The sequence below is a fragment of the Geotrypetes seraphini genome, chromosome 4 (assembly GCF_902459505.1).
Source record: "Geotrypetes seraphini chromosome 4, aGeoSer1.1, whole genome shotgun sequence".
Taxonomy (NCBI): Eukaryota; Metazoa; Chordata; class Amphibia; order Gymnophiona; family Dermophiidae; genus Geotrypetes; species Geotrypetes seraphini.
Genome location: NC_047087.1, coordinates 321,192,195 through 321,217,178, shown reverse-complemented (window position 1 = coordinate 321,217,178; position 24,984 = coordinate 321,192,195). Strand labels below are relative to the sequence as shown.

Genomic DNA, 24,984 nt, shown 5'->3' with positions numbered 1-24,984 from the left:
TCTCTTGAATGTGGTATGGCGGGATACAAGAAGGAAGTTGATTATTCAGTTCTGACGTTGACGCAACCTGCCCTTGTTCTAGGCACATCATTAGGAGAATGTACTGTATATATACGTGTGAGAGATTCATGGTTTAAACAGATTTTTGCTGTAGTCAGTCTCGCAACATGAGTAGAAATTAGAGACCCTAAGTTTTACCCGTGCTGTTAGTCTGAGAAGCTATTTAGAAAACTACTATACTGACTGCAAGAGTTCAAGCCAGCAAGAGAAAGAGAATCCAGTTTTCTCAAAGGCCTGTGAAGTTCCTTAACCCATTGACCTGCAGATCTGCTCCAGGGCCTAATCGTGGGGCCGAGAAACTGTCTGACATCTGCAACCATTTTTACCAGCTAATAAATAATCACGTACAACATTCAGTGGGGATTTGACCCGAATTCAGTCTTTTTCACAGAATGACTTCACCTGTAGGAAGGACTTCCTTAGAGACTCACACATGAGGGGATACTGAGAGTTTTGGATTAACTCTGGCCTGTTGGGCAATTCTTGGGAGGTTTCGGCAGCAGAAGGTCCCAGAACTACCTAGGTAAAAGGACCATTTCAACTGGATGGACCGTCATTTAACTATGACCCAGAATCCTTTGCCAGGCTCCCCCAATTCCTTTGGCCAAAGCTCAGCACTGCAGTGTGAATCATTCTATATCGATCAGATGTCGATTAGGCTCTGGAAGAGAAGGATAAGTGTGGACATGCTTTGAATTACTCTATGAATTTCAGAAATCACAATCAGCCCTCTCAGCATTATTATTCCTGTTGATCGATTCTATGATGATGGTGTCCTGATTTTTGGCCTCGGTTACAATTGTGTTGAGGCTGCTTTTGGATTTGTGGAGCACAGTTATATTTAAATGTATCTAAAACTTGACGGCCCAGCTGCTAAAGAGCTCACCTTACTGTCTATATGACTGCCCCAGAGTCTTATGGGAGTTGTAGTTCCTCCATAGACACAGCGAGACCTGGAAACCTGCAACAAGCTCCAATTCTTTGCCCAGTGAATTTATCTGAGGAGTTTTCAGTCTGAGTATTTAAAGGGAAAGGTGATGGGACTTGATAGACGGCCTCTCTGTGGTAATGGAGGGTTAAGTGAGGGTTCAGTGGGAACTGAACCTGGCCCCCCTAGCTCTCAGTCCACTGAACTAACCCTAAGGCTACTCCCCCACCACCTAAGTCTTGGTGTTTTGCTGAGCCTGTCTCTCTCTCTCTGTGCACAGACACAAATAACTATTAGAACAGTCTTTTTTAAAAAATCAGAACAGGGTCTAGATCAAATCATTATCTGCCAGCTGAAATGACTAGGTCAAACATCATTAACCTCTGCAATGCTCTTTTTTGATTACCTCCAAAGTGGCCCAACATGCTGCTGATGGGGGGTAGGGGGGGGTTGAATTGAGCCACATTACTCCAAGTTACAAAAACTTCAAATAAAGGTGCATCATTATGTACAGCAATTCGTTTTAGAAGCATGCTCGTAAACCAAAGCCAGTTTCCTCATAGGAAGTAAGGAAACTCAGATGATTCGTTCCAAATCCCCCCACCGGCGCTGCTCGCTTCCAAACTACCCCACCCTGGGAACCAGCTTCTCTCCCCCCGCACCTTTACCTCCAGCGGACACCAGCACGCACCAACCCACAAGACATACATGTGCCGGTGTTGAAAGAGCCTTCCGGCTCCCACCCTCTCCGAGATGCTCACTTGGTGTCAGATAAGGAAGCATCTTGTCTGTTGAACCTTTACAGCGAAGCCAATTTGGAAGAGAGTGTCAGGCGTTAGGCAAATGATACAACACTCACCACTAGCACTAACGAAGTGCTCGGGGCCAAGGCTATGAAGATAGAAGCCATTTCCCTGAAGCAGTGGGTGCTTTAAGTTTGTCCCGCGAAACTAAGGCCTGGTCGGATATTAAGAAGAAGCAACAACGCTGATCTGACTTTGGGCTACTTGAGCTAAGTATCTGAAAAGTATAAGTTAAATTAATTTAATGTTTTTTCAAAATGAATTACTGAAGAAGGGTTTGAAACGTTTGATTGGAAAGTCAGAAGTTTAAGTGAATTCAACGTTTTTTAATATACAAACAGTGCTGAAATATACTGAATACTTTTAAGCAGAAAATGAACTGAATGCCTTTAAATGCACTTTTTTTGAAGCGAAGAAATGGATTTTTGTATGTTTTTGAGTGCTCATATAGTTTTTCATGGTATTCAACAACATTTCAACACTTTTTACTGAGCACTTTATTTGTTGATAAAATAAGAAATATGGAAAAGTATATAAATTGAGTAAATGAAATGGAAAAGGATTTTGGAGGAGATCATTTTGATTGAGTGGGATTAGATAAATGCACAAGATCTGGCCTGAGTTGGTTGAGTTTCAAAAATGGCTCCATACCAAAATAGAATTGTTGTAGTTGAATGTAATAAGGTTTCATAAGAGTAGGAATAGGGTTTTTAAATATTGATTTAACTAATCTATACTGGTAGGGAGGTGGGGTGATAGCCGGTGATGTTATAAGAAGGCAGGAGAGCAATTTATTTCTCTCTTGGAGTAATCCCAAATTTGGGAAACATATACTCCTAAGTCTGAAGCTTGCCCCTATTAGTATTAGATTAAGTCTAATTCAATCAAAAAAATTAATAGTTCAACTAATAAATTTATGAAATTTTTTTTTTACAGGGAATTTAAAATTTTGATCCTTTACAAATGGTCTTTAATATTTGTATGTTTTATAGATAAAGTACCATTTGAAATGTGTAGTGTTTTGTTGTATCTACATAAATTTATTTGCCTGAGCAAAGCCTGGACTTGCATGCATGTGTGTGAAATAAAACCCATAACTCTGTCCTCAACACAAGAACCACACAACGCCTGAAACTTAACTTGGTCGAATTTCAAGGTCCCAAAGTGTGGAATAGCCTACTCGACTCTTATTTCTACATCAACTGCCCAAACCTAGTTCATCTCTGAGTGATTCACAAAATGTCTTCTGTAATCCTAAACCGCATTGAATCCTTGGTGAAAATTGCGGTATATAAGAAACGGTTTGGTATGGTATCAAAGAGCTGGCATGTGTGTAGGTGCTATGGATACTTTTCAGGACAACTGTGCTCCTGATGCCCCTCATAAAGTGGTATAATTTATGTGCATATAGATTGACTCTCTACCCTTCTCTTATTTGGATGAAGTGTAGTTTATTGGGCGAGTCAAATCCTCCATCATCAGGAAGCCGACAGCAGCATTGCCCAAGTACCTCCTTGCTATCATAGACGGCCTCTCTTGTATGACATCTTGGGGAATACTTGCCATAAGGCTCAAAGGCCCCCGCAGCTCACCTGCTAGAGGGAGATGGATGCTGCAACTGTTCTCTACGTCTCTAGGTGTTGGAAGGCTGGGTGCCAAATGTCTGTTATTGCTGCATTTCCTTATCATTCGCACAATTGCTGATCCCTGAAATTCTTAGGCTAAGGGCACACTTTAGCTAAACAAGGGCAAACTCAATGTTTCCTTGGGAGAAAACTGGAGCAGTTACTCAGTGCTGTTTATTAAATGGTTTTGCTGATAACACGAACAAGCCACAGTCACAGTCTCATTCCCTCTTTTAAATAAGACGGACACAATTTGAAGAGGGAAAAAATACAACTCTGCAGCTCCAGCTCAAAGCATGATTCTTTTGAAATACTTGACAGACTATGCTGTCATCAATTTTCAGAGGGTTCAGATGACTAACTTTGGAACTGTCGCAGAAATCACCACCTTCAGAAACTGACCCAGCTATGCCCAGACAATATAACCTGCAATAGAAACCCTTCAAAGAAACAAAACCCCGGATGGCAGATAGAGGCAGGAGCTTCATCATCCAGCTGCCAATTCTCCAAGACCAACGAACAGTCACAGGGGGGGGGGTGGGGGGAGTGTGCGAATGAGTAAGGTAGGGGCAGAAAGATGAGAAAGGCAGAGACTCAAAACCCATCGTGCCTTTAACGATGCGTGCTAAACCGGTTCCAGCCAGTTTAGCGTGGACTTATTCTACTGGCCAATTCTCAAAATGGCTCATTGTGGTCTTTGGAGCTTCCTGGCAGACTCTGACTTTGCCATACAAATGTATTACAACGAGGTCATTAATATTTAAACGAGCACTCTGGGCAAGTCTTTATTATCGCCAGGTGATTCCCTAACCTCGCTGTCCTACATTTTCGGGCAAACTTTTCCGGCAGGTCTCAGCTGTCGTAGTCTTCCTTTCTAGTCAATGCTAAGCATAGATTGGCTCAGGGATTGACAGGAAAGTAAGCTCAGACCTGCCAGAAAATTTTGTCCCGTTCCCCCCCTCCCCCCAGCAAGAGAGATGCCCACTCCCTCCTGCCAATGGTGATTCCCACTCCCTCCTGCTGCCCACTCCCTCCTGCCACCGATAATGCCCACCCTCAACACTCTCAGTCCAAGGATGGCCGGAAGGATGCTTACTCTCTCCAGTCGGCAGGCCCACCTCTTCAAAATGGCGGGCCTTCCCCTCCCCTGTGCATCCTGGGATGTGTCAGGGAGGGATCTAAAGCTCTGATTGGCCCAGGCGCTTAAGGCAACTCTTATGGGTCTTAAAATGAATCACTGCCTGCAGAGGTCCTTCTTGGTACCACTGTCTTCTGGGTGGCAGACCCATTCTGCTTAATGCCAGGTCCAGCTTTGCTTTATGTATAAAATTGTTCACATGCACAAATAAACCTATGCATACAGACAGAGATGGACTGACACTCCCAAATAAGTGCTGTCACTCAGTAAAATGCACGAAGAAAGATGGCACAATATAGAAATGCTGACTTCAATATAGCTTTCTACAGAAAGAAGTGAACACATCATAAAAAGAACTGTGATGAACTTTGCTAACTGCAGACAGTTGGGGGTATCAATTTACCACCTTTCATATAACTGTTACCTTGTGCTCGAGTGAATCAGAATTGTTCCTAGCTTCAAAAAAAGAGTCAACTCACATCTGTGTGCAAATGCTTAGGAGGCTAAGGGAATAACAGTGAGGAAGAGGCAAAGATCTCCCCCAGGCCACGTCTTTGCTAATGCGAAGGAACAGCCACTCTCTAAGTCTACTGCTGTGGTCTTTCCGAGACGATCTGGAACTCCAGTGGATGCAGGATTTTACAGACCCCGTGTGGCATTTCTTATACACTTCTCCCTCCATATTCGCGGTGTTTAGCTTGTTGGCTCCTCCCCCCAAATTACATCAGCTTGCATAGAGAAATCGACGATTCCCAGCACTTTCTTCACCGTGTTTTGCCTCTCCTTCAGAACAGGCCAGGTCTCCCACCATGTTATTTGCGGTTTCACCATATTCACGATGGTTCTTAATAGAAAACACCGAATAACATATGAAAAAGTTATTTGTGGTTTTGTTAATCCCCTAGCACAGTGAATACGGAGGGAGAAGTGTAGTTACTCAAGCAAGGATGTGTAAGATTATATGAAAGATGATAAACTGCTGCCCCCAACTGTCTGCAAACAGCACTTTACAGAAACTGACATTTCTCTGCTGCACTGATGGAGATGCTTTAAGCATAAACCTGGTATATACTGCTCATGACTAGCCATACCTGAAGGAGCCTGCTACCCATGACCATCTAAACCTAAAGGAGTTTTTGTCCATGTAATAAGAGATACCAAGAGCTACTCTTGCCGCAGTCACAGACGTAGTGCAGAAAACCCAGCTGGGGCTACTGTGGTGGTTTTGAGCTCAACAGAAGAGTGAGGGAGAGCAGCTCACAAGCTTTAGAGCTGCAGCTTATCTCCGAAAGTGCCTGGCAGAGAACCCAGTGCTAGAAATTTCATGTGTCTATCATTTGTGGCGAGATGGAAAATACATAAGAAGTCCAGGCTGCTAGGAAAAACACTAAAATAAAAGTTCCCGTCCCTCAGAAGGATTTCTACACCGCCAACTTCTTGTTCTCACTATAGGAATGGACAGATTTGGGATCTTTTTAGCTGCGGCTACATTTTCCTGGAGAAAACCCAAAGCTTATGATGAAAAGCTCGGTCCTTCCACACATCAAACAGAGCTGGAGGGTCAAATGAAGTCAATCCCAGCATGGGATACTTGGAGTCTTCTCTCCAGCATGGAGCTTGATCATTCAGCTTGCAAGCTGCACAAGCTCTGCCCTCTCCCCACTGTCTGGAGACTGGCTGTGATCAGGACTTTTCCATGCTTCCTCTCTGGGTGGCTGCAGCTCATCCAGTAAATCTTTCCCCAGGGCTCTGGCTTTGGAGGTGAACAGGATGGCTCCCTGCATAAACCCTAGACTCCTCAGGCTCCTGGCGTAGTCTGCAAACACTGTCCGGGCCAGTTTATGTGCAGCTAGGTTAAGGAAAACAGTGGAACCGATAGGGACACTGAGTCAGCTTGGAAAGTATTCCCCAGGAGATCAATATTCAGCCTGTTCAAATTGGTTCATTTTAATTGGATATTTAAAGAGGCATTTGGTTAACCTGGCGCCACTGAATATACTTGAATAAAAATGAACAGCTTATCAACGCTCTTGGGGTAAACATTAACCATACCGTCCCACCCTTGCATGGCTCCTGTCTTCAACTGGTTATCTTTCAGCAGAGAGTCTGAGATGTGTCTTACTGGCTTTAGATCAAAAGTGCAGGATCTCAAGAGAGACCAAGGCCTTGCTGTGCACTCAGTCACCCAAATTTATCCACCTATAGTTAGATGATAGAGTTACTGGGAAAGATAGGGGTGGATGATATAGTATATATTATTTTCAATGCACTTTATAGATCCAGAAAAAGAGAGACATTGGCAGTAAAACTTGGATATCTCAATCCGTCCTCTTTTTTCCGGAGCCCTATACTAACCCTTCTCATGAGGATAAGCTAATAATTGATGGACTTCTCTTCCAGGAACTTCAAACTCTCTATAAGCTCAGTTATGTTAGCAGATCTCACCACATCATTTGGTAGCAAATTCCACAGATTAAATGAACATCAGGTGAAATTAAAAATGGGGCTTTCCAGTCAAAAGGGCCAGAAATTGAAAGCTGGCAATTATTTGGGTTAATAAACGCTTTTCAATACCAAGCGCTCTATTTCTGGCCAGGTCACATATAACTTGATTTTGCAATAGTAAGGCTAAATACTCTTGGCAGTGTTTAAAAAAATCTGTCATTAGGAGACCACTGCTCCGAGACATACATCCAAACACAGAAGAGACAAATGGTTCAGAGGGAGGGGAGGGGGCAGGACATAACATTGTCCAAAAAGGATCCAAGTCTGCCTCATCACAGAGGTCACTTTACCTCTGGCTTTATCTTCATAAGAACATGACAACTGCCCTACTGGGACAGAGCGAAGGTCCATCATTTCCAACAGTGGCCAACCCAGGTCTCAAGTAATAAAACAGATTTTATGCTGCTGATCCTAAGATTAAGCAGTGGATGTCCCCAAGCTATATCAACAATGGCCTACAGACCTCTTTTAGAGTAAACAAGCGATTCACATCTACCCTTTCCACTCCTTTGGCATATCATCCCTGAGCCGTCTCTTCTCCAAGCTGCTTTAGCCTTTCCTCATAGGGAAGTCGTCCCATCCCACCTTTTCTAATTCCGCTATATCTTTTTTGAGATACGGTGGCCGTATCATGGAGCAATACAAGGGCATTCTAACATTTTCATCTTTGTTTTCCTTGCCTTTACTGATAATTCCTAACGTTCTGTGACTGATCTAGGCCTTCTTGAATTCTGTTTGATTTTCAATCTTTCTGTGAAGAAATATTTTCTGAACTTTGTCACGTCTACCCACTTTGAAGGTCATACTGTGACATCTTGGTTCCAGAGCTCCCTTTCCACTGAGATTTGCTTCTTGTGGGCTATTCTGCATATACACTTTTCAGATATTTACAGATTCCTATTACTGACTTATTCCCTTCACCTCCTCTAGCTTATACAAATTTAGGTCCTTAAATCACATCTCAAGGAGCTTTAGGTGCACCCCACACCCTGCATCCGTTTGGTAGCCCTTTCAGGACTTCATCTATATCCTTTTGAAAGCATAGACTCCAGAATTAAACCCAAGGGCATTTTTTTTTGCCAGCGATGCCTTTCCCCTTTGCTCCAGGCATCTCTCTGGTCACTACCTTACCACATCTCACCCTGAACTCCCTCTCCCATGATAAGAAAGAGCAGAGGAGAGCACAGGAAGAGTTGCTGATTAAAGCTTTGCCACAGTAAAGGATATTGCTGTCCTCAGTGTCCGGGAGCACGCCATACTTCAGGCAGACTTCCACAAACAGTGCTGCACGATCATAACACCTCAGGCTAGGGAAGAAGATGGCGAGACATTTCGTTAGAGGTAGGGTCTGCAATGACACCAGGATTACAAGTCAATGGCAAGCCGGCTCTTCTTACCTGTGTAGCATTTCGGTGACACGGGTAAACAAACCCAGTGACAGGAGCACGAGCATAGCTTTAGACTTCTGATTCACCTGTGGAGAGCAGAGATGATCCACCCAGCGCTTTAGCACCTCTGCACACTCCTCTGGATTCAAACGTACCTGTGAAGGAGGAGAAACAGGTTGAGATGCCAGAGCACACACTAGAGGGATGCATTTGGGTCCAAATACAGGACAATTCTCGACCACACTCTGCTGCCAGAAAATTCCAGTTGGTCCACTATCTGTCCTTTAGGAAGAAGGAGATTTGACGACCCTTCAAAAATCAAATTAGTTCAAAGAAAACCACTTAGCAGAGAAAGAATGATCACGGATTTTGGCATAGCGAGGGTGAGAGGTGCCTGGGGCGTGGCGCCCCTCTCCTCTCTAGTTGTTCACCGCTGCAACAAGAATTTCAAGGTGCTCCCAGTGACCCTGTCGGCTCTCCCTCTGACGTCACTTCATCTGCGTAGCACCTGGAAATGACGTCAGCGGAAGAGATGATGTGAAAGTTGTTGCTCACGGTGGTAAACAACAGAGGTACGGGGGAGGGGAGGGGTGCCAGTGCCCCCCTCCCTTACCACGCCACTGCACCTTTCTTCTCCCCACAGAGTAGAATGGCCTGTACTCGATCATTACCTTCCAAAACCATGCAGTGAAGCGACTGGGTAAATTAAATGCAAGGTTGACTTGTAGCCAGATTCTAGATTCTAAAGCAGTGTTCTTCAACCTTTTTACACCTATGGACTGGTGGAAATAAAGTAATTATTTTGTGGACCGGCAAACTACTAAGACTGAAATTTTTTTTTAAAACCATCGCCGCCCTGTCCCCGCGAGCTCGGTCCCACAAACCATCTGATCCCATCCGCACAAGCCTCAAATAGTTATGATTTTATATTGAACATATTTTATTAAAGTATAAAAAGAAACAATATTCTATACAATTGTCATTTTATAAATATAAATAATACAGGCAAGAATCAACAAAACCCCCGTCTCCCCTCCCCTTCACATATATCCCCCCTCTACTATCAAGAAAGCTGAATAAGCCAAATTATTACAGAATGCTACACAAATATCATGTAACAGAATACCACAGTCACACATGACAGGAATGGTGTTAGGGGAGTGGAACTAGGGCAACTGCCCTCTGGTCAGAGAGAGCCCTAAGCCAGCTGGAAGCTAAAGAAGCACTGCCTGGGCTTTGTACTCCCCAGTTATGTCTAGCAAGATACATATTTCAAATCTGATATATTTGAATCACAAGATAGAAATAAAATTATTTTTTTCTACCTTTTGTCATCTCTGGTTTCTGCTTTCATTGTCTTTTCACTCTCTTCCATCCAGCGTCTGCCCTCTGTCTCTTCAGTCCAGCATCTGCCCTTTCCATTCACTGTCTGTCTTTCCCTGCCATCTCTTCTCCTGCCCCCCCCCCCCCCAATTTGGTCTGGCATTCATCATCTTCCTTCTGTTCCTCTCATGGTCTGGCATCTCTCTCCTTCCCTCTCCCCTGTGGTTTTTAGCATCTCTCTCTTCTCATTTCCTCCACTCAGATCTGATATCGTTCTCTCCTCTCTCTTCCCTTTCCTTCTCTGGTCTTCCTTCTCTATTTTCTGCCTCCATCTAAATTAAATTCTTTCTTACTATTTAGTCCTGTTTCCCTCTTTTCACTGTGTCTACCCACAGTTTATCACGCCTTTCCTTCACCCCTCCATTATCTTACTAACTCTATTTTCTTCCTTTATTTATCTCCTCCTTCCATCCAGTATGTGTTATTTCCCCACTTCCATTCAGCATCTGCTCTCCCTTCTCAACTGACATCCATCTGCCTTCTGCTCTCTCTCCCTTCTTCTCACTTCCATCATCTGTCCCCTTCTCTCTCTCCTCACTTCCATCATCTGCACTCTTCTCTATTCCCCCCCCCCATTTCCATCATCTGCCCCCCTTCCCCTCACCTTTGTGGGTCACTTTCTTTCCCCTGAGGGTGGCTCATGTCAGAGGGGAAGCTTTGGCCGAGCAGATCCGCTTGCAAGGAACAGAGAAACTTACTTGATGTCGATGCTAGGGCTCGTCGCTGTTTGAAGAAAAAAAAAAGTGGAAAAAAGGGATCTGCAAAAGTGAGAGGAAGGGAAACCTCCAGAACAGCTGCTCTTTGCCCTCCTTCAGTGGGCCCAAGAGTTTTTAGGCTAGCGGCAGCTCTGTGTGCTTTTAACTTCGGCACAGAGCTGCCCCTAAGCAGTAGTTTAGCCGCGGTTTCATGAGGCAGCCTCGGGGCTTTTGGTAGGCCAGCCCACATCGCATCATCGAAGCGGGCTGGCCTAGCAAAGGCCCCGAAGCTGTCTCATGAAACTGCGGCTAAACTACTGCTTAGGGGCAGCTCTATGCCAAAGTTAAAAGCACACAGCTGCTGCTGCTGGTCTGGAGGTGCAGAGACAAAGACAGGAAGTATACGCAGCAGGAGTCCCAGCACAGTGACGGCAACAGGAAGTTGCAAGTCAGCTGACGCTGGCACCTTTCGTTGCGGTGGGGATCCGAGTCCTTTGCAGACCAGCAAGATTTTTTTGCGGACTGGCACCGGCGGTTGAAGAACAGTGTTCTAAAGGACAGACTGGCCAAACTTGTCATTGTGCTGGGACTCCCTTGTGCTCTTCGCACTGTATTCTCAGACGGTTCTGGAAAATAAAATTCTATTTGGGGGTGGGGAGGAGTGTCATGGTATCCTGTTCCAAAAGAAGAGTCAGAGGTGCTCCCAAAAAATGACTAGGAACCCTAAAGGTCTAGGTGACAAGGGAGAAGAAAGTGAGGAGATCAGTTTATGGAAGTCGTCCATGACAATGTGGAACATGAACATGAATCTGAACTGAAGACGCTTAGCCATATGGACTCCATCAAATGACAGATTTCTACTAACAGGATATCAAGATAATGTTTGAAATAGCACCATTTTAAAATTAAACAAGCCTAAATTTAGTTTTGAAAATTCCATTAACATATTGGGAGTTTCCTTGTCAAGCTCACTTTCTCTTGACTAACACATCAACACTTTGGTTAAAAATTCATTCCTTACTTATGAGAAAATTGAGGTGTATTTCTAGATTTTGGGATGTTTCCATTTTTGCCTTGTACAGAGTTTACTTCTTTCAATGTTAGATTACTGTAATATTATTTACTACTACTACTACTATTATTTTTAGAGTGCTACCAGATACTCACTCATGGGAAACCATCCCATATCCTTCTTTAGTGACTATCTCAACCTCAGTCCTTCTACACCAGCATTCTTCAATACAAGGTTTGAGGGTCAGTGGCTGGAAACCATCCTGTGTCCTTCTTTAGTGTCTATCTCAACCTCAGTCCTTCTACACCAGCATTCTTCAATGCAAGGCTTGAGGATCAGTGGCTGGAAACCATCCCGTGTCTATCTCAACCTTAGTCTTTCTACACCAGCATTCTTCAATGCAAGGCTTGAGGGTCAGTGGCTGGAAACCAACCCATGTCTATCTCAACCTCAGTCCTTCTACACCAGCATTCTTCAATGCAAGGCTTGAGGGTCAGTGGCTGGAAACCATCCCATGTCTATCTCAACCTCAGTCCTTCTACACCAGCATTCTTCAATGCAAGGCTTGAGGATCAGTGGCTGTGCTCATTCATACTGTGATTCTTCCCTCTCTCCTTAAAGAATGACATGGGGATGGCTTCCAGTGGTTAACCACAGGGATGGGGACAAATTCTGTCCCCGTGTCATTCTCTAGAACTACGCAGTGCTGTACAGAGTCACAAAGGAGACAGTCCCTGCTCAAATGAGCTTACGATCTAAACAATCAAGACAGACAAACAGGATACCAGGGTGAGGGTTCCAGTTAGTTATAGCTATAATCCTATGACTATTATGTGCCCAGGAGGAAGGTCAGACGTACACTATTGGATAAAGACAAATAGAAATTCCCCTTTTTGAAGGTCTATTCAGGCTTCTGGGACCCTGATCCCCAAAGCTATATATATAGAGGAAACCAGCTGCTTAGAGGAATTTTCTACCAGCTCCCACAAAACTATTACCCAGAGAGAAACAAACTTGTTTCTCACTACTTCAACTTCTCACACCAACTGCTTTCTGTCTTTACACGGTTTCTTTCTCAGGCTGAAAAAACTCTGAATTTACATTAATTGTGAAATCAGCTTAAACTGTCAGCCTTTAAGTCTGATAGAGTAACTCCTTTGTTTACCAGACTTATATGGCTGCCAATAGAAGCCAGAATTTTTTTTAATACCATATTTTTCACTCCATATGACACTTTTTTCCCCACCCAAAAGTGGGTGGAAATCTCCCTGCGTCTTATGAAGTGAAGGTAAAAAATATTTAAATCCCCTGCATAGCTGCAACACCCCAAACCAACGCGCAGCAGCCGCCCCGCCCTGTTAAACTATCGCCCGCCAGCCACCCCTCCGTACAATTGAAACCCCCCCGCACTGCTTGCCGCCGCCCCCCCATACAATTAGAAAACACCCCCGCGCCGCAGCACCTTTCTGCATCGCTTGTGCCTCCGCCCGGTACAATTGAAAAAAACACCACCCCTCCGCACCGAACTCCCATTCAGCACCGCTCGCCGCACTCCCCCCCACCGCCGCTGCAATACCTGTTTCCAAGCTTGGTGGTCTAGTGTATATCCCTCCCTCAACGGCTCTGTATTACTTCCCGGTACACGAGTCAGGAGCGCGGCTGTCAGGGCCAAGCTTTACACACTCCTGCTTGGGCCCACGCCGCTTTCTGAATGGCTGGCGGCAGTTCTCACGAGACTCGCGGGCCCAAGCAGGAGTGTGTAAATCTTGGCCCTGACCGCCGCACTCCTGACTAGCATGCCTGCTGCCAGAAAATAATGCAGAGCTGTGGAGGTAGGGAATAACTAAAAAAAGGTACGGGCTGGGGTTTATTTTTTTTAAAGGTACAAATGGTGGGATATGATTAAAAAGGAACAAGGGGGGCTATGATTAAAAAGGAACAAGGGGGGCTATGATTAAAAAGGTACAAGAGGGGGGATGATTAAAGGAACGGGGGATGATTAAAAAAGTTACTGGGGGTACGTGGGAGATGATTTAAGGTACTGGGGGGTGGTACATGGGGAGTATGGTGTCTGCCTGCCTGTCACTAGGCCTGACTGCCTGCCTCTAGGACACCAGGCCTGCCTGCCTGTCACTAGGCCTGCCTGCTCTGTGCCCTGTTCCTGCCCGCCCTATGCCCTGTCCCGGCCTATCACTAGACCACCAGAGGGGGGAGACAGGGTACAGAGCCTGGCAGGGAGGGTGGGCAGGGTGCAGAGCCTGGCAAGGAGTGTGAAGTTGGGTGCAGAGCCTGGCAGGGAGAATTTGATTCAGAATGTTGTTTTTTTTTCTTGTTTTTCTCCTCTAAATATAGATTGCATCTTATGGTAAGGTGCGTCTTATGGAGCCAAAAATACGGTACTTTCTGGTCAAGCAGCATATTATCTATGGGATTTGATCCAATTTTGCTCTAATGAGTGTCTGGGCTTGTGAGTTCAAACCCACGCTGCTCCTTGTGACCCTGGGCAAGTCACTTAATCCCCCCATTGTCCCAGGTACATTAGACAGATTGTGAGTCCACTGGGACAGTTAGGGGAAAATGCTTCAGTTCCTGAAAAAATTCATGTAAACCGTTCTGAGCTCTCCTGGGAGAAGGGTATAGAAAAATCAATAGCAATTTAGGGACAGAAGGGTGGTGCAGAAAGGGGACACTGTCCTATCTTTACATCTTCAAGGTATAAATGAATTTTTTTACTTTGCTCCAAAAGGTACAAACGTATCCCACTTTTTTATTTTTTATTTTTTTACAAACCACGCAAGTGCTCCGAATCTCATAGGAACTCTATGTCTGTCAGAGAAACGCAGAGCATTCAGCGTGGTGGCCAGCGCTAAAAACCTCTTGCGCGGTTTTGCTTGTAAGTCTTCTGGGGACAGGGAAACACCTACTATACCTTGATCTACAGAGAAAAGCATCAGCTAAATGGAAATCCATTTACCCTTTATTTAAAAACAGAAACTTAAACGACAGAGACCAAGATGTTCATTAAAGAGGAATTCACAAGGCTTATAGACACTTGAGAACATTTAGTCTTTGGGGCAACTTTCAACGTACCAATCAACCTAGAAGCATCTGCATAGGTTTCCCTTTGAAAAGCAGGCCATCATTTGCACCTGCTTGAAAAGATAAAGGAGCCACCAGCTGCAAAGATACTCATTTGGTGTAAACAGGCAAACCTGATGAAGAGTGGGGTTGCTTTAGCTCCCAATAGAGGCCTGTTTGTTATTCAAGCTACAAAACCCTGTTGCACAGTTAAGCACTTGCAACCACCTAGTGGAGAAAGAATACTGGAAGTGCCTCACTGCATTACCCCTTAAGTACAGTCATTGTTGAAAGGTTGTGGGCCTCTGTCTCCATCTGCTGGCAGGGTGGTATAAACATGGCTGAAATGGTCTAGAGCACAGTTCTTCAACCGCCGGTCCGCAGAAAATTTCTGCCGGTCCGCGCAGGGCCGGCGAGATCAAGACAGCAGTTAAATTTCCTGCCGACTGCGGTTCCTCCCGACTAATGTTCCTCCCAGCCTCAGGAGATCAAGATAGGCTGCCAACGTTGGGGCCTTCCCTCTCTGAGTCTCGCCTGTTCGGAAACAGGAAGTTGAAACAAAATAGGCGGGACTCAGAGGGTGAAGGTCCCGACGTCAGCAGCGTGTCTTGATCGCCACCCCTGCCGAGTTGCTGAAGAGGGCCGCGGGGAAGTTGCGATTATACCGGAGAGAGCTGCAGATTCAGGTGCAGGTGGAGGGAGATGGTCAGCGTGTGCGAACAAGATCCTGGAGAGCCTTCACAGTGGCTATCTCCCCTCCCACCAGCTCTCCAATTTGCCAGGGAGGTGATTTACCGGCAACTTCCTGCAGGCAAGTACCGAGAGCTGCTGGAAGGGGAGGAAGCCACTGTAGGAGGCTGAGAAGGTCTGGAAAAGGGAGAGCTGTTACTGGACTTGAAGGGAGTTAGAAGGAGAGATGCTGCTGGGAGGGGAGGAGGGAAAGGTATGGGAAGAGAGTTAATGTTGTATAGAGGGAGGAGGGAAGGGAGAAGAAGGAGAGATGCTGCTGGGAGGGGAGGAGGGAAAGAGATGGGAAGAGAGTTACTGTTGGATAGAGGGAGGAGGGAAGGGAGAAGAAGGAGAGATGCTGCTGGGAGGGAGGAGGGAAAGGGATGGGAAGAGAGTTAATATTGGATAGAGGGAGGAGGGAAGGGAGAAGGAAAAAAAGGAAGGAGGGTAGGGAGAAAGAAAAAAGGAAGGAAACAGCTGGCAGGGAGATTACAGGAGGGGAAGGGGGTCAGGGTGGAATGGAGAGATCAGATGAGAGAAAGGGGAGAGAGAGGAATGAGAAAGTAGAGAGACATTGATGCTGGAAAGGGGGTCAGCAGAGAAATGAGAGAGGGATAAAGATGCTAGATCTGGTGTAGGAGAGATAAAAATGAAGAAGGCAGTGAAGCTGGAATGAATGATGTAAAAAGGAGAGAGGAGGAACAGGCTGGATGGACAGGGAAGAGGGGCATAGAAAGAAGTCAGATACATATGGAAGGGGGAGAGGGCAGACATTGGATGGAACGGGCAGATGCTGGAAGGAAAAGAGTGAAAAGAAGATGAAAGCAGAAACCAGAGACAACAAAAGGTAGAAAAAAATAATTTTATTTCTATTTTGTCATTAGAATATATCAGATTTGAATTATATATCCTGCTAGAGACATGATCCAGTGTTCCCGCTAAGCTGCGCTGGCGTGCGCTGGCGCACAAAATATTAGGTCGCAGCGCACAAGTTTCTCGTCACAGCGCAGGACCGGCAAGATTGACTCATTTGAACTTCTGCAAGATCAGCATCGGAAGCGTGCGCTGGGCCGGAGAGATCTTGGGGAGCCTCCGACAGTGGCTTTCTCCCCTCTCTGCAGCTCTCCTTTACTTCCCAGCGCAGCGATTCACGAAGGCAGCCTCGGGGCTTTTGCTGAGTCGCGGCTGCCTCTGATGATGCAACTTCCTCTTTCCTCAGAGGCTGCGCGACACAACAAAGGACCCGAGGCTGCCTTCGTGAATCGCTGCGCTGGGAAGTAAGAAGAGCTGCTGGGAGGGGAGAAAACCACTATCAGTCTGGGAAGCTGCTGGGCAGGGGAAAAAAGGGACAGCTGCTACTGGATAAGGAGAAGAAGGAGAGATGCTTCTGGGAGGGGAGGAGGGAAAGGAATCTGGGAAGCTGCTGGGCAAGGAAAAAAAGGGACAGCTGCTACTGGATAAGGAGAAGAAGGAGAGATGCTTCTGGGAGGGGAGGAGGGAAAGGAATCTGGGAAGCTGCTGGGCTAGGAAAAAAAGGGACAGCTGCTACTGGAGAGGGAGAAGGAGACGGAGAGATGCTTCTGGGAGGGGAGGAGGGAAAGGAATCTGGGAAGCTGCTGGGCAAGGAAAAAAAAGGGACAGCTGCTACTGGAGAGGGAGACGGAGAGATGCTGCTGGGAGGGGAGGAAGGGAAGAGAGTTACTGCTGGACAGGAGGCTGGGAGAAAGAAAGAAAGGGGGCAGGCAGGGAAACAGAAGGAAAGAAGAGAAACAGAAAAAAAGAAAGAAAGGTCAGGGAGAGAGGAAGAAAAAGTTGGGGGAGGGAATGAGGTGTGGAGGAGAGAAAGCATACAGGCTGATAGAAGGGAAGAAAGATTGGATGCACAGTCAGAAGAAGAAAGTGCAACCAGAAATCACCAGACAAGGTAGGAAAAATGATTTTATTTTAAATTTAGCAAAGTGGAGGCAGTATTACCACAGTTTTCAAAGGAATTTGCCCAAATAACTTAATAGTTAACTGGGTAAATTCCCAGAGATGAAAACTTCCCTTCACTTACTATGCACAGTTCTGAATTTATATCTGCTGTCTATATTTTACAATATGGTCCCCTTTTACTAAACCGCAATAGTGGTTTTTAGCGCAGGGAGCCTATGAGCGTCAAGAGCAGTGCTGGGCATTCAGCGCAGCTCCCTGCGCTAAAAACTGCTATTGTGGTTTAATAAAAAGGATGGAGGGTATATTTGTCTATTTTTGTATGCTATAAAAACCAAATACAGAGAGAGACTGAGAGCTGTTGACGAAGAGCTACGTGTGTGTCTTTCTTCCATTCCAGCCAGAATATCAGCTTTGTGTTCAGCCAAACAGGCCCAGGTTTCGCACTGAATAAAGTATTTTATAATTTTTATTTCATAATAAAGTAATTATAAAATACTTTCTTTGTGTTTATTTGATTCCTATTCAAGAGAATTACTTTATATATAGTCAATATAGGCAGAGAGTTAAATTTTTTAACATTTTCTAATGGTGGTGTGCCTTGTGATTTTTTTCATGAAACAAGTGTGCTTTTGCCCAAAAAAGGTTGAAAAACACTGGTCTAGAAATTGAAAGCATCAAACGTATTGTCTTCTGGACTGTTTTTAATTTACAGTTTACACATATGGATGTAACAGACATAACTACATTTGTTGTAAAACATTTATTAAGATATCATTTCATCCCTACAATTTCTGTGTTCTTAAAAATATTATTTAACGTTATTTAATTTAGCGTGTAGGCCTAAAATTCCTTTGAATACCTCGTCCTCATGTATCAGCAACTTTGACAACATATTTATTTGGCTCATAACTTGCTGGCGCCCGATATTTTTAGCTCACAGTGAAAAAAGTTTGCTCACAACACCCGCCCGCTTAGAGGGAACACTGCTGGGGACTGCAGTATTCTGTTAGCATGATATTTATATGTAGCATTCTATAATAACTTGGCTTGTTCAGTTTTCTTGATAGTAGAGGGGATATATGTGAAGGGGAGGGGAGACAGGGGTTTTGTTGCTCCGTGTTCTGTATATTTGTATTTATAAAATCACAATTGTTCAGAATATTGTTTCTTTTTATACTTTAATAAAATATGTTCAATATAAAATCATAATTGCGGCTTGTGCAGATGGGATCAGATGGTTTGCGGGGACCGAGCTCGCGGAGATGGGGCGTAAATGGGGTTTTTAAATTTTAGTCCTAGTAGTTTGCCAGTCCACAAAATAATTCTTTTATTTCTGCCGGTCCACGGGTGTAAAAAGGTTGAAGAACACTGGTCTAGAGCAGGGGTAGGGAACACCGGTCCTCGAGAGCCGTATTCCAGTCGGGTTTTCAGGATTTCCTCAATGAATATGCATTGAAAGTAGTGCATTCAAATAGATCTCATGCATATTCATTGGGGAAATCTTGAAAACCCGACTGGAATATGGGTCTCAAGGACTGGAGTTCCCTACCCCTGGTCTAGAGGAATAAAATAATACCCTTTTCTTCCCCTAGACTCAGTTTATACTCCTCTGGGTTTGAAACTTCCAGAAGCAAACAAATCACCTCCAGGCCTAAGGAAACAACACTATTCTTATACTTATCATTCTGTTGGCTTCTAGCTTCTGAGGTGAGCAGAAGTTTAGCAGCAAGCTTGACTACAAACTCTAAAAGAGTTCCTTACCACTGCTTCTGAACTCAGACTATATCGAGAGAGAGAGAGAGAGAGAGAGAACGAGAACAGTTGCATATACAGAGTAGGTGGGGAAAAATCATCACAAATGACTTACCTTTGCAAGCCAGGCTGCTCGGTTCCACTCGCCATATGTCTGCAGATAGCGGCATGCATCTGCAGCCTTGTCAATTAAACACAGCAACTGAACTCCTTCTGTGGAGACAAAGCCAGCATTACTCATTGGGAACAAAGCCCATCCCTATCCTCCCTGTTCAGTGTCTTGTATGATCATATAGCTCAATTACTGCCTGCATGATATAAATCCTGCCAGCACCACTCGTAGTATAGCTCAGATCCTACTGGCTCTTACCCGTATAGCCTGGTTCGGAAGTATTGCAATCCCTGCTATAAATCCATTAGTATTCTCTAATATAGCTCAGTGTATCACCTGATAATTTCCTTTCCAGACCCACTGGGTTACGCTTGCCAATCACTTAGGAGCTCTGCCCTACAAAGGACACTATGTAGCCACAGCTCAGCAATTTTTCTGTAACAAAGTAACATAAATAAACAGCTTCCGGTCTTTCTCCAAAGGGATGGAAACGATTATGAAGAAACAAAACCAGCACATAAAACTGAGGAAAATGCCTAGACTGGTCTGGTAGGATTCAAAAAATGGAAATTAGCAAGTACTGTAAGACCAAATCTTACCTACTATATCATCCACATCAGTGGGATGTACTGAAGCTCTCTTGAAACTAGGTGGGATTCTGCTCTGAGCTGTCCAGATCCAAATGCTGCCTCTTCCCTGACAAAAACATCCAACTGATAATGCTCCGTAACAAACAGTAAATTGATCCCAAGCAGCTCTGCAAATCCGTTCAAGAGAAACCGCAAGCAATTCTACCCAGGACACAACTCTTGAGAATATACACCAGAGCAACAGCCTCCTTAAACCATCGAGCAATGGTGGCCTTAGAGGCCTCCTGAGCAATCTTCTAAACTGAAAAAATGCTCAGACATCCAGAGCCTGAAGGACTCAAAACTCCCATCCTATTCTGTCCTTCTAGATTAGAGTAATACACTGCTCTTTATAGACTAAAGCTCACCAGTTCTTGACTGATCTGGTAAGGATTGATAAATAAAGAGTTAAAATAGAACAAAATTGGATCCGGCGGTGTGGAGTGACGCCGAACTGGAAGTCCCAGGGCTGGATACTACTCTGAGCCCCAACCAAAGGAATCCACCTCCCCCACCGCTGAGTGCGAGCTCCCCACGCAAATGGAGTGGGCCAGAAGCAGCAGCACCTGGGAGCCAGCAAGGAGAAGTCTCTATGGCTTTATCAAGCCCAGAGATAGTTCCAGCGGATAGGAGGGAGGAGAAAACCCGGATCGGCAGATAGAAGGCAGTCAAGGTGAGCCTTCCTTAATTTTACATGAGACTTCCTTTAAATATGAAAAACCAGCTGAAGTGACTCTTGAATCAATATGGGATTTGGTTTCAAAACTGGGAGACTCACTAACTAAACAGATTAAAGAAGGAGACAAGAACATGAAAGTTCCATCCATAAACCCAAGGGAGATGATAAAAGTATTTTATTGAGATACTAAATATCCTCCTCTCACTCGGGTACATTATTTGCCTATTAAAGTAATGGATCAGCAAGCGGAGGATCAGAAACAGGAAGCACAAGACCTTCAACAAGATTTGACAGCAATTCTGGAAGTATCAGATAAAGATTTGGCTAAACCAGCAACTCTCTTATTATCTGTGGCGTTGTTGCCAGATAAGGACTGGATATTAAAAATGTTTTTTAAGAACAAGAATAAGGAATTTCTGGGTTTGAAAATTCAAATATTTCCAGATGTTAGTAGAGAAACTCAGAACCGTAGACGTCAATTTCTTCTGATGAAAGCAGGAGTTGCACAGCTGGGTGGAATTTTCTTTTTACGTTTCCCATGTAAATGTATAATAAGGTATCGAGATAATAAATATGTGTTTTTTGAACCGGCTCAACTTACAGCTTTCTTGACGCTGAAACGTTTGGAAAAGGAAGGAACAACATAATAGTAATAACAAATGGACTTGATTAAATAGAATATAAGCTCCTTAATCCAGTCATTAGATACTTTTTTCTTGTATAGAATTTATTAATTGATTTCCTTAAAGCTCACTCAAATTCTTGGATCATTTCATTGAGGACTTGAGATTGTATGATTAGAGATTTTTAGAATTATGGAAATTATTTTTCTTCTTATTTTGTGTATGATCAGACAATCTTTCTGTACAAAATGTTTGATTTTGTTAAAAATATTTAAAATGATAAATAAAGAATTAAAAAAAAAAAAAATAGAACAAAATCTTTTCCAGAGAAAGGAAAATGGTAAAACCAAAGGGCATAATTTGAGGTTGAGGGGTGCTAGACTCAAGAGTAACGTTAGGAAATTTTTCTTTACAGAGAGGGTGGCTGATGCCTGGAACGTGCTCCCGAGGGAGGTGGTGGAGAGGAAAATGGCAACAGAGTTCAAAAACGTGTGGGATGAACACAGAGGATCTCAAATTAGAAAATAATGGATATACATTGAAGGAACTAAGGCCAGTACTGGGCAGACCTTATATGGTCATTCAGTTGAGGTCGGGCTGGGGAGGGCTTGGATGGAAAAGCAGCCAGTTTGACCATATATTTGCATCTGACAGAAGTCTGCACTACAAACTCTTTTAGGAAGCATATATTAAGCAAAGACATCTCTTTGCCTCCATCCCTGGGTGGGAAAATGTGATGTATACACATAACATTCAAGCTGATGTTACACCATGAAATGATAAGGAGGCATTATCACACTCTCTCTTTGATTCTTTATACTTTCCTAATAATCCCTAACTTTTGGCCACCTACCTGTGGAGCTACAAGAAATTAATGCAATGTAACCTGAATAGCATGCCAATTTAAAAGTAAAAACAGGGGAACCACAAAATAAAATCAGTGCAACTTGTATGGAGTGGCAGTTGTAACCCCCCAAAATGAAAAAAAACATAAGATTAGCCTTACTGGGTCAAACCAATGGTCCATCAAGCCCAGTAGCCTGTTCTCCTGGTGGCCAATCCAGGTCACTAGCACCTGGCCAAAACCCAAAGAGTAGCAACATTCCATGCAAACAGTGGCTTCTTCCATGACTTTCTCAATAACAGACTATGGACTTTTCCTCCAGGAACTTGTCCAAACCTTTCTTAAAACCAGCTACACTATCCACTCTTACCACATCCTCTGGCAATGCATTCTAGAGGTTAACTATTCTCTGAGTGAAAAAAAATTTCCTCCTATTGGTTTTAAAAGTATTTCCGTATAACTTCATTGAGTGTCCCCTAGTCCACTTTTCTTCAACCGCCGGTCCGCAGAAAATTCCTGCCGGTCCACGCAGGACCGGCGAGATCAACATATCCAATTTCCTGCCAGTCCGCGCAGGACCGGCAAGATCGACAAGCTGTAGTCATGGGGAGCCTCCAACAGCGTGCTTTCTCTCCTCTAGCGGCTCTCCTTACTTATCAGCACAGCTATTCAGGAAGGCAGCCTTGGGGCTTTTGCTGAGTCGTGGCCGCCTCTGATGATGCAACTTCCGTTTTCCTCAGAGGCGGTGCGACCCAACAAAGGACCCGAGGCCGCCTTCCTGAATCGCTGCGCTGGCAAGTAAAGAGAATTGCTGGGAGGGGAGAAAGCCACTGTTAGAGGCTGGAGGCTGCTGGGCATGGTAAAAAAAAAAAAAGGGACAGCTGCTACTGGACCTGGAGCGGGAGAAGGAGAGATGCTGCTGGGAGGGGAGGAGGGAAAGGAGTCTAGGAAGCTGCTAGGCAAGGGGGAAAAAAGGGACAGCTGCTACTGGACCTGGAGGGATAATGAGAGATGCTGCTGGGAGGGGAGGAGGGAAAGGAGTCTGGGAAGCTACTGGGCAAGGGAAAAAAAAGGGACAGCTGCTACTGGACCTGGAGGGAAGGAGAGATACTGCTGGGAGGGGAGGAAGGGAAGAGAGTTACTGCTGGACAGGAGGAGGAAGGAAGGGAGAAGGAAAAAAAGGAAGGAACAGCTGGCAGGGAGATTAGAGGAGAGGAAGAGGAGAGACTGGCATGAGAAAGTAGAGAGATTGATGATGGGAAGGGGTCAGCAGAAAAATAAGCAGAGAGGGACAACAATGGTAGATCTGGTGTAGGAGAGATAAAAATGAAGATGAAAGCAGAAACCAGAGACGACAAAAGATACAAAAAAATAATTTTATTTCTATTTTGTGATTAGAATACATCAGATTTGAAATATATATTCTGCTAGAGCTGGTGTTAGACATAACTGGGGACTGCAAAGCCCAGGCAGTGCTTCTTTAGCTTCCAGCTGGCTTAGGGCGCTCTCTGACCAGGGGGCAGTTGCCCTAGTTGCACTCCCCTAAAACTATTCCTGTCATGTGTGACTGCAGTATTCTGTTAGCATGATATTTCTGTGTAGCATTCTGTAATAATTTGGCTTGTTTAGTTTTCTTGATAGTAGAGGGGATATATGTGAAGGGGAGGGGAGACAGTGGTTTTGTTGATCCTTGCTCTGTATTATTTGTATTTATAAAATGACAATTGTACAGAATATTGTTTCTTTTTATACTTTAATAAAATACATTCAATATAAAATCACTAGTCTTATAGCCTGTTACATTAACGGGTGCTAGAATATGTGTGTGTGTGTCTGTATTTCTTTCTCTCTCTCTCCTTAGCCTGTTTCTATATTTTTTTCTTTCTTACTGTCTTTCTTTTTCTTCAGCTGTCCACCTCCACCCCTTGCCTGCTCCCCGTGTCCATTCTAACGAATGCTAGAATATGTCTGTCTGTCTTTCTTTCTGTTTCTCTCCCTCCCGCTGTCTGTCTTTCTTTCTGTCTGTCTGTCTCTCTTCCTGGCCCCCTTTGTTTGTCTGTCTTTCTGTCTCTCTTCCTGCCCCTATGTCCTTCTTCCTTTTTTTCTCCCTCCCGCTGTCTGTCTGTCTTTCTTTGTATGTGTCTCTCTCCCTGCCCCCTATGCACCAGCAGCATTTATTCCCCCCTCCCTGTGCAGCAGCCACAGCATGTCCTTTCCCCTACCCCCGTTTCCCTTCCTGCGTTCTGGCCTGCACATTTTTTTTTAATGCCAGCCTCTAGAGCTGAAAATAATCTGGATATTCAGTAGCAGTATTTGATCAGTGGCTGTCCGCTGAATATCTGGATAGAACAGTGAGGTGCCAAAAGCATAGATATTTAGCTGCGATCCTGATAACTTATCTGGACAGGTTTAGGATTGACTTTGAGCTAGACTATGCTATTTTCCTGATAGTCACCTGGATAACTCATGCGGGCGTAGGTGGCCAGGTCAAAGGCAGGCCTTCCCTTGGTGATCAGGCTCTCATCCATGGCAATGTGGTTGAGGCCAGACCTCTGGAGGCTGTGAAATTCATGCCTCTGCACATCCGGGGAATTAAGCCTGCTCTGCACAGTACTTTAGCCTTGCACGTTTCTCTGCACCCTCCAGGCCTCTGTAGCCTTCAAAAATCACCCTTAGGATTCTGGCTTCCTGTCACTCCCCACGCAGCCCTAAAAATAGTATTTCCAGCAACCGGGGACCACCTGTATTTCTGCGCCCATTCCCAACCTCCTTGGGCTCTTCAGGCCTACCTTTAATCTTCGGGACCTGGCCACTACTGGACCAGGTCCTCGACGATACTCCAGTGCCAGTTCCCAGACCTATGGTCTTCCAGCCCATGGCCTTTTTTGTCTGCCCTTCACCGACATCTGCCTCAAGCCGCCACGGCCTGCAGGCACCGACAGCCTCTGCGGCCTACCCCACTCCCTCCTCACCGTCATGCGCCATTCCACCCCCACCCCGGGGAGCTTCGTGCGTTTCCACCGCGGCTTCGGCAGCCTCCTGTCTGTGGGCCGGCAGCCCGTCTGT

The 24,984-nt window shown here is 44.8% G+C and overlaps 1 protein-coding gene across 4 annotated transcripts in view; it reads right to left on the bottom strand.

Moving 5' to 3' along the window:
- Positions 1 to 3,551: 3,551 nt before the first annotated feature.
- WDR11 (WD repeat domain 11) overlaps positions 3,552 to 24,984 on the bottom strand; it is a 196,020-nt gene continuing 174,587 nt past the window's right edge. For all 4 annotated transcript variants that reach the window (XM_033941237.1, XM_033941239.1, XM_033941238.1 and 1 more), the window contains exons 26-29: positions 19,147 to 19,244; positions 8,457 to 8,602; positions 8,287 to 8,366; positions 3,552 to 6,397 (exon numbers count right to left, since the gene is read on the bottom strand). In XM_033941237.1, the coding sequence (XP_033797128.1) occupies positions 6,180 to 6,397; positions 8,287 to 8,366; positions 8,457 to 8,602; positions 19,147 to 19,244 (542 nt within the window). In that variant the 3' untranslated portion in view covers positions 3,552 to 6,179. The remainder of the gene's footprint in view (positions 6,398 to 8,286; positions 8,367 to 8,456; positions 8,603 to 19,146; positions 19,245 to 24,984) is intronic.